The 9046-nt window shown below is 48.8% G+C and overlaps 2 protein-coding genes across 2 annotated transcripts in view; one reads left to right on the plus strand and one right to left on the minus strand.

Annotated features, from left to right (window-relative positions):
- The window catches only part of LOC107301224 (N-alpha-acetyltransferase 38, NatC auxiliary subunit), a 5279-nt gene extending 4557 nt beyond the window's left edge, over positions 1-722 (plus strand). Inside the window, exon 3 of the mRNA XM_015830477.1 lies at positions 583-722. Within this exon, the coding sequence (XP_015685963.1) occupies positions 583-722 (140 nt within the window). The remainder of the gene's footprint in view (positions 1-582) is intronic.
- Positions 723-3714: 2992 nt separating this feature from the next.
- Positions 3715-3990, minus strand: TMEM88 (transmembrane protein 88; the record flags this gene model as incomplete). Its single annotated transcript, XM_029287098.1, has 1 exon — positions 3715-3990. A coding segment is annotated over one exon (276 nt), but the record flags the coding sequence as incomplete, so codon positions are not given.
- Between the last annotated feature and the right edge of the window lie 5056 nt (positions 3991-9046).

The following is a 9046-nucleotide window of genomic DNA, read 5'->3' on the forward strand; positions in this document are numbered from 1 at the left end:
CCCCCCCCCCCCCCCCCGATTACAGAAAATTTCTCTGTCCCAGCTAGTGGGAAACTTATATTTCCCTCTTACATTTTTTTTTCCAACGGCACCTAAAATCTAGGCTAAGGCAGAGTTAAAAACCTGCGTTGTGGAGGCCAACACCAGCAGGCCCGTCCTTTTGGGTGGCTGACAGAGTCTTGCTGACGCGGGACGCTCCTTCCAGCTTCCAAAAAGACTCGGATGACCCTGAAAGCCCCTTTCTTTCCCCCCCCTCCTTTCTCCGGCCTTCCCACCCCAGCAGCTTTGCCAAAACTGCCTTGGGAAGAGGCATGGGGCTGTCTTCCCAAATCCCGGCCCAGCAGGAAGCAGCGGCCTCTATAGATAGAACGGTGTGTGTCTGTGTGTGTGTGTGTCCTGTCTCTTCCCTCTTCACAATGGACAGCTTGTGGAAGCCAGCAGCTATCCTGGCTTATCTAATCAGGGGTTCCTTCCTCCCCAAAACGCGGAGTTTCCATTCAGGGCCCGGCTGGCGCCCGGGGATCTGATTCATTCCTTCCTTATCCTGCTCTGTCGTTGGGTTCCTGTCCTTTTCCGTGGCAGCCCTGGCTGCCTCTTTTGGAAGCTGCGAGATTTACCTTTGGGCAGCAGTTTTTGCTATCGCAAAAGTTGTGGACTTTCTGCTTTTTAATCGAGCGGAGATGCCCCCTCTTCCGGCTCAGAAGTCAAGCCCTCTGCAATAGCCTTTTGCTTTGAGCTACGTGCCGTTGGGGGTCCGGAGTAGCACAGGGTGACTCCCTTTGGAGGGAAGAAACGAGGCAGAATCAGGAAGGGCTGGGGTCTCCGCCCTCTCCTAAGAGCCCGGTCACCAAGCTTCTAGTCCTCGATGCTAACCTGCAGCTCAGGGGATGGATGCAGGAAGCTTGACTGGGTTTAAATCAGGGGTCTTCAAACTTGGCCCTGTTATGACTTGTGGACTTCAACTCCCAGAATTCCTCAGCCAGCGTCCATGGCTGAGGAATTCTGGGAGTTGAAGTCCACAAGCAGGGGTCTTCAAGCTTGGCCCTTGGATGACTTCTGGACTTCAACTCCCAGAATTCCTCAGCCAGCGTCCGTGGCTGAGGAATTCTGGGAGTTGAAGTCCACAAGCAGGGGTCTTCAAGCTTGGCCCTTTGATGACTTGTGGATTTCAATTCCCAGAATTCCTCAGTCAGCATGAGGGAACTATGACCCTTTTATGACTTGTGGACTTCAACTCCCAGAATTCCCCAGCCAGCAAGGGTTTGCCAAAATTCAGCATGGATAGGGCAAGAAACAAAAGTGGCATCGCATATCGCATATTTTTGATAGGGTAAATGTCTTAATAGATGGTGGGAATGTGGTAGATGTAATATATCTTGACTTCAGCAAAGTGAGAGGAAAAAAAACCAGCTGGCTGGGGAATTCTGGGAGTGGAAGTCCATGAGTTTTCAAGTTGCCAAGCTTGGAGAAGGCTGATCTAATTCAGTGGGTTTTTTTCAAACTTTAGGAGGGGTGGGCTTCAATTCCCAGAATTCCCTAGCCAGGTTAGCTTTGCTGACTGGGGGATTCTGGAAGTTTGAAGTTTGGAAAAAAAAACCTACACTGATTTATTTTTATATAATCCCTAACAGAAGCAAGTTACCTTCCTTTGGGGAAGAAACTTTCGGGTGTGTAAAAGGGGGAAAACGTCCTCCAATCCAGTTTCAGCCCTTCCGGGGAATATTCGAATGGACATTCAACCGGAACATGGGCGTCCCAGGTTGGGAGAAGCGGCTGGGCACAAGTCTGAAACGCCGGGAGTTCCTGGGGGACGCCATTCAAGGCTGCCCCCGTGTCCGTTGTGGGTTGCGACAGGGAGCTTGCCCGTCTCAAAATCCGTGTTCACGTTTGGGAAATGAAAATTTGGGCTAAAATGGAGTGGTTTCGTCGGACAGGGAAGTTGTGAATAAAAACCCTCCTCGGTTGATCCACATTACGAATTGAATTTGCCCACCGTCTTCGGCACGCAGGCAGTCCTGGACTTAACGACCCCAACCAGGACAAGAATCTTGGTTGTTAAGTGGGGCAGTTGCGAAGCCAGCCGTGCCCTTGTTTTTATGACCTTTTTTGTTAAGCAAATCACTGCGCGAATCAGACGGTCAGTAAGCAAATCCAGCTGATCGGAAGACAGCCAGGAATGTCATAAAAGGGGGATCCAGTGATCCTGGGAGGCTGCAGGTGTCATAAATATTGAATTTTGGTCACTGACCAGGGGATTGCTATGGCGGTTATAAGCTTTTTCAGCGTCGTAACTTTGAAACAGCTGGTCGTAAGTAGAGGACCTCCTGCTTACGACTTACAGTCATGGAGTGTGTGTCTGTTGCTAAGCGAAACATTTATTCAGGGAACTTGGCACCCTTTTACGCCCTTCCTTGCCACAGCTGTGAAAGCAAATCCCTGCCCGTCATTAAGTGAGTCACACCGTCCTTAAGCGAATCCAGCTTCCCCCTTGACTTGGCTTGTCCGACAGTTGCAAAAAGGGGACTCCGGGAGAGTGCGACCGTCGTAAATACGAGTCAGCTGCCAAGTGTCCGAATTTTGATCACGTGACCACGGGGGAAATGCTGCAACGGTCGCTAAGTGGGAAAAATCGGTCGTAAGGCACTTTTTCCTGTGATGTAACTTTGGTCACTAAATGAACTGTCGTTAAGTCGAGGACTGCCGATATTCTTGTCTTTTTAGACCAGGGGTCTTCAAACTTGGCNGGGTCCTAGTTCCCTCACGCTGGCTGAGGAATTCTGGGAGTTGAAGTCCACAAGTCATCAAAGGGTGATAGTTCCCTCACGCTGTCTGAGGAATTCTGGGAGTTGAAGTCCACAAGTCATTGAAGGGTCCTAATTCCCTCACGCTGGCTGAGGAATTCTGGGAGTTGAAGTCCACAAGTCATCAAAGGGTGATAGTTCCCTCACGCTGTCTGAGGAATTCTGGGAGTTGAAGTCCACAAGTCATTGAAGGGGCCATAGTTCCCTCACGCTGGCTGAGGAATTCTGGGAGTTGAAGTCCACAAGTCATGAAAGGGCCCAGTTTGAAGACCCTTGTTTATTAGACAATAAATTTCCCCAACTTCTCCCCCCCTCCCGGCCTGGAAAAAAATAAAGCAAAACCGCCTCAGAGTCTCGATGTACAAAGTGTATTATAATAACAATAACAACAATAAAAAAAGAATTTCTGGTTAATTCGCTCACAGCAACTTCCGTAAATGCATTAGCTGAGTGTTTTTTTCCACCTCGGCAACTTTTTAAAGATGGGCTGGACTTCAACTCCCAGAATGCCCCAGCCAGCGCATGCTCTGGCTGGGGCATTCTGGGAGTCAAAGTCCCTCCATCTTAAAAAAAGGTTGGAAAAAAACACCGCTTCGCAAGGCAGCAACAGGAACGTGGGGCCCACCGAGCAGGCGCGTCCCGAGTTCGAGGGGCCCTCCCAGCTCCAGGCGCCGGATGGAGAAGAAGAGGAAGCTTAAGAGACGGACTCAACAAAAAAAAAAAGTTCATTTTCTTTTTCCCGGTGCGTGAAAACAAAGCTGTCTCCTCTTGCGCAACGGAGGCGGGCTCCTCCTGGGGATTTTGTGCCAGCCAGCTCCTCCGTGCCCCGAGTAAGGCAGTCCATTCCGGCCAGGTGTCTTCGCCAGGCCTCTCTGTGCCACAACTTCCCCTCCCCAGACCCCCAGACCCCCCCTCACACCCAGACCTTCTCCCCAGCGGCATCCAGGTCCTGCGAGCAGCAGCCGCAGCAGCCCACGCTGTGGTAGCGGCTGGCGGGCAGGTTCTTGTAGATGGCCTTGCTGTAGGGCACCAGGCAGTAGCCGAGCTGCAGGCGGCGGGCCAGGCGGCAGTAGGCAGCCAGGGCCAGGACCAGGAGGGGCACCAGCAGGGTGAAGCCCACCACCAGCAGGCCCACGGCGGCCGAGTCGTGCAAGTGGCTGGTGCAGTAGTGCTCCTGGGTGTTGAGGAACTGCGGAGAGAAAAGGGGAAAGGGGCCGTCGGGAATCTCCTCTAAGCAACCCAACAGCAGGGCTCTGACACACACACACACACACACACACACACACACACACACACATGTACCAGTGAAGCCGGCTCTCTGTGGCATCCATCATCATCATCATCAATAATAATAATAATAGTTGGAAGGGACCTTGGAGGTCTTCTAGTCCAACCCCCTGCTCAGGCAGGGAAACTCTAGGCCATTTCAGACTAATAATAATAATAATAACAACAATGATAACAATGATAATAATAATAATAATAATAATAATAATAATAATAATAATAATAATAATAATAATAATAATAATAATAGTTGGAAGGTACCTTGGAGGTCATCTAGTCCAACCCCCCGCTCAGGCAGGAAACCCTATCCCATTTCAGACAAGTGTTGGAGAAAGGAGAGAGGAAGGAAGGAAGAATAACAGAATAACAGAATAACAGACTCGGAAGGGATCTTGGAGGTCATCTAGTCCAACCCCCTGCTCAGGCATCCCATTTCAGACAAATGGCCGTCCGATCTCTTCTTAAGAACTTCCAGTGTTGGAGAAGGGAGGGAGGGAGGGAGGGAGGGAGGAAGGAAGGAAGGAAGGAAGGAAGGAAGGAAGGAAGGAAGGAAGGAAGGAAGGAATAACAGAATAACAGACTCGGAAGGGACCTTGGCGGTCATCTAGTCCAACCCCCTGCTCAGGCAGAAAAGCCTACACCATTTCAAACAAATGGCTGTCCAGTGTCTTCTTAAAAACTTCCAGTGTTGGAGAAGGGAGGGAGGGAGAGAGAGAGGGAGGAAGGAAGGAAATAGAAAAAGGGGGAGAAAAGAGGAAGGGAGAGAGGGATGGCAAGGGAAAGGGAGGGAGGGAGGGCTGAATGCTGGGAGTGGAAGGGAGAAAAGAAGGGAGAAAGGGGAAGAGAGAAAAGGGCAAGGGGGAAGGGAAGGAAGGGAGACAGAAAAGAGAAAAGAAAGGAGTGAAAGAAAAGAAGCGAAAGAGGAAAGAAAGGAAAGAGGAAATAGAAAGGGAAGGGTAAGGGACAGAGGAGGGGAAAGGAAGATAGAAAAGAGGGAGGACGAAAAGTGAGAAAAGGGAGGGAGGTAGAACAGAGGAAGGAAGGAGAGGAGAAGAGAAGGAGGAAGGTAGAAAAGAGAAAGAAGGGGGGAGGGCAGAAGAGGGACCCCTCCCCTCTCCTGGGACTTAGCAGGAGCAGGAGGAGGAGGAGGAGGAGGTGGGGGGCAGCCTGGGCTATGCCTGGAATGCATCTTTTGGCCCCAGGAGGTTATCAGCCCCCAGCCTGGGCATCTGGCTTCCTTCACCGCCGGGGACAGGCGGAAAGGTGGCAGGCCAGCCGGTGCAGCTTCCCGCCAGGAGGGGCCTGGGGTTTCCTGTTGACCGGCTGCGGTGCAGAGAAGCAGCCTGCCAGCCCCCAGCATCACGGGAGACACGCTCTGGGCAAGTGCCCAGACCCATTTCCGAACCACGGCCACGGCTGCAAAGTGGGTTTTTTTTCCCCCCAACATAACCACAACAACAATAATCATAATGACAATGATGAAGACGCACTGAAGTTAGTACATCAGGAAGGCTTGCTGACTACTGGAGAGACCAAACCGGCCTACAAGAAAGACCAAATGAAGAACAGAATAGAGGCATATAATAATAATAATAATAATAATAATAATAATAATAATAATAATAATAATAGTAGTAGTAGTAGTAGTAGTAGTAGTAGTAGTAGTAGTAATAATAATAATAATAATAATAATAATAATAATAATAATAATAATAATAATAATAATAATAATAATAATAATAATAAAGAACAGAATAGAGGCATGGGAAGGCAAAGCACTACATGGCCAGTACATTAAAAAAAAAATAGCTGGGAAATCAGATAATAACAAGACCTGGCAATGGCTAAGAGCAGGAAAGTTGAAGAAAGAGACCGAGGGACTAATTCTGGCTGCACAAGACCCAGCCTTAAGGACAAAGGCACACAAAGTCAAAATTGAGAAGACAGCGACAGACAGTAAGTGCCACCTCTGCAAAGAAGCCGAAGAAACAGGGGACCACCTGGTAAGCTGCTGCAAGAAGATCGCACAGACCGACTACAAGCAGCGGCACGACAAAGTAGCAACAACGGTGCGTTGGAAGATCTGCAAGAAATATAATTTGCCTGCCAGCCAGAACTGGTGGGATCATAGAGAAAGTCATAGAAAATGATAAAGTTAAACTGCTCTAGGACTTCAGAATTCAAACAGACAAGCACCTGCCACATAACACCTCGGACTTAACAATTGTCGATCAGAAAGACAAAAAAAAGTCTGGATAGTGGACGTTGCTTGGAGACAGCAGAATAGACGGGAAAGAACTGGAGAAGATCACAAAATACAAAGACCTACAAACAGAAATAGAAAGACTGTGGCAAAGGCAAGCAAGGGTGGCACCAATGGTCATAGGCGCCTTGGGTGCAATCCCAAAACAACTGGAGCACCACTTGGACACCATCATCGGCATTGACAAATTCGCCATTGGTCAATTGCAAAAGGCGGCCTTACTAGTTGAAGTCCCCCCAGTCTTAAAGTGGCCCAGGTATTGGACACGTCCGTACTAACACTTCACATTGAATTAGCCAGGCAAAACTCTGCATTTGGTCTGCCTACCGACTAACCCTTGTTGCAGTCCCTGACCTGGGTGTCTCATTCTCACAGGCAGGAGGATCCTGCCCCCTCATGTTTGTTCTCACAACCGCTGGGACAAACCAGAGTCAGGAACCCAAGGATGCTAGTAAACACATACCCATATTTTTTTATTTTTGGGGGGATCTTACAAGTCCAGAGAAATTGCCTGCTGTCTCCTCCAGCCCACCCCCCCCAAAAGGGACAGGGGCCTGACCTACCATCGGCTTGGCCACGTGTTGCATTCCACCCAGAGGGTGATGTGCAACACACACACACACACACACACACACACATATCGCCTTGGGATTCAGGCTGGAGACTTAATCCCAAAACATTTGCCTCTCCCCCAAAGCTCTCCCAAGAGGGAGACCACCCCGTAGTAGCCACGTCAACCTGGACGGGCATGGAGGGGGGGAAGGAGCAGGACTCCTGTGACTTGGGGGGTGGGGTGGGCTCGGAGAGGGGAGGGGAGAGGGGGGCAGGAGGCCAACTGAATTCCAGGGCTGGGCCTGGTCTGGAGATCTGGTCACGATCTGGCCAGAATCTCCAGCAGCAAGAGATTTCGCCCTTAAAAGCCCCATGTTTTCTTCACTGCTGCAAATTGCTGGGAGTGGAGCATGTGCAGAGTGCCTTTGGCTCATCCCACCCCAACGTTTAAGGTCTTTTCGGGCTCCAGAGGTCGTGGGTGCTCCAACACCGGAGGCTTTTAAGGAGAGATTGGACGGCCATTTGTCTGGAATGGCAAGAGGGACTCCTGATGGAGCAGAGGGGCTGGACTAGAAGATCTCCGAGGTCCCTCCCAACTCTTTGTGATTCTATTGATTTGGAACACCTTGCCTCCAGAAGTCGTGGGTGCTCCAACACTGGAAGTTTTTAAGAAGAGATTGGACAAAGATTCGTCTGGAATGGTAGAGGGACTCCTGCCTGCACAGAGGGTTGGACTAGATGACCTCCAAGGTCCCTTCCGAGTCTGTTAATCCAAAGCCCACTATGGCTCAGCTACTTCATTTCTCCCACGAGAGCGTCCTCCATCCGTACAGAGGCTTTGACTCTCCTCTCTCTCCCCCCAACTTTATCCCAATGGAGGATTTCTGAATTCCTAACCCGGAATGAACATATTCCATGGAGTTTTCCGGCACACGCATGACACGCATGCACATCGATGTGCACAAAGAGCTGGAATGGAAGTTATTCAAGGGAGACTTGGGAAGCTGTTTTAATCATGTTCTTCCCATCCTATTTGTTCAAAGAGGTAAATAATAATAATAATAATAATAATAATAATAATAATAATAATAATAATAATAATAATAATAGTAGTAGTAGTAGTAGTAGTAGTAGTAGTAATAATAATAATAATAATAATAATAATAATAATAATAATAATAATAATAATAATAATAATAATAATAATAATAATAAAGCTGGAAGGGATCTTGGAGGTCTTCTAGGCAAGAAACCATTTCAGACAAATATATAATATACTTGGAATAGAGCTGGAAGGGACCTTGGAGGTCATCTAGTCCAACCCCCTGCTCAGGCAGGAAACCCTACCCCATTTCGGACAAATGGCTGTCCAGTCTCTTCTTAAAAACTTCCAGTGTTGGAGCATTCACCGCTTCTGGAGGCAGGTAGTTCCACTGGTTAATTGTTCTGTCAGGAAGTTTCTCCTCAGTTCTAGGTTGCTTTTCTCTTTGATTTAGTCTCCATCCATTGCTTCTTGTCCTTCCTTCAGGGGCTTTGGAGAATAGCTTGACTCCCTTCGTCTTTGGAGCAACCCCTGAGATATTGGAAGACTGCTATCCTGTCCCCCCTCGTCCTTCTCTTCATTAAACTAGACAGACCCAATTCCAGCAGCCTTTCCTTGTATGTTTTAGCCTCCAGTCCCCTGATCCTCTTTGTTGCTCTTCTCTGCACTCTTTCTAGAGTCTCAACATCTTTCTTACATCGTGGTGACCAAAACCGGATGCAGGATTCCAAGTGTGGCCAACTCTAATTTGACTGATCCATGTTGAACCCTCTTAGTATAGCATCTGCTGGCCCACTAGTCAAGTCATCCAATTGTTAAGACTAATTAATCAACGGAACTGCTCGCCTGCAGAAATTGTGGATGCTCCATCACTGAAGGTTTTTTTAAAAGAGATTGGACAATGATTTTTCTGAACTGGTATAGGTTTCCTGTTTGAGCCGGGGGATGGACTAGAAGACCTCCAAGGTCCCTTCCAACTCTGTTGTTCTGTTATCCTCCCTCTGAGAAAATGCCCCTTTCTCTTTTTCTGCCCACAAACGCACCCCTCTTGGCCTCAGTTTCCCCCCCTGGGAAAATGGATCTTTAGGGACAACGGGGAAA

This window comes from Protobothrops mucrosquamatus, unplaced genomic scaffold (assembly GCF_001527695.2).
Source record: "Protobothrops mucrosquamatus isolate PMUCROS unplaced genomic scaffold, P.Mucros_1.0 scaffold10794, whole genome shotgun sequence".
Lineage (NCBI taxonomy): Eukaryota > Metazoa > Chordata > Lepidosauria > Squamata > Viperidae > Protobothrops > Protobothrops mucrosquamatus.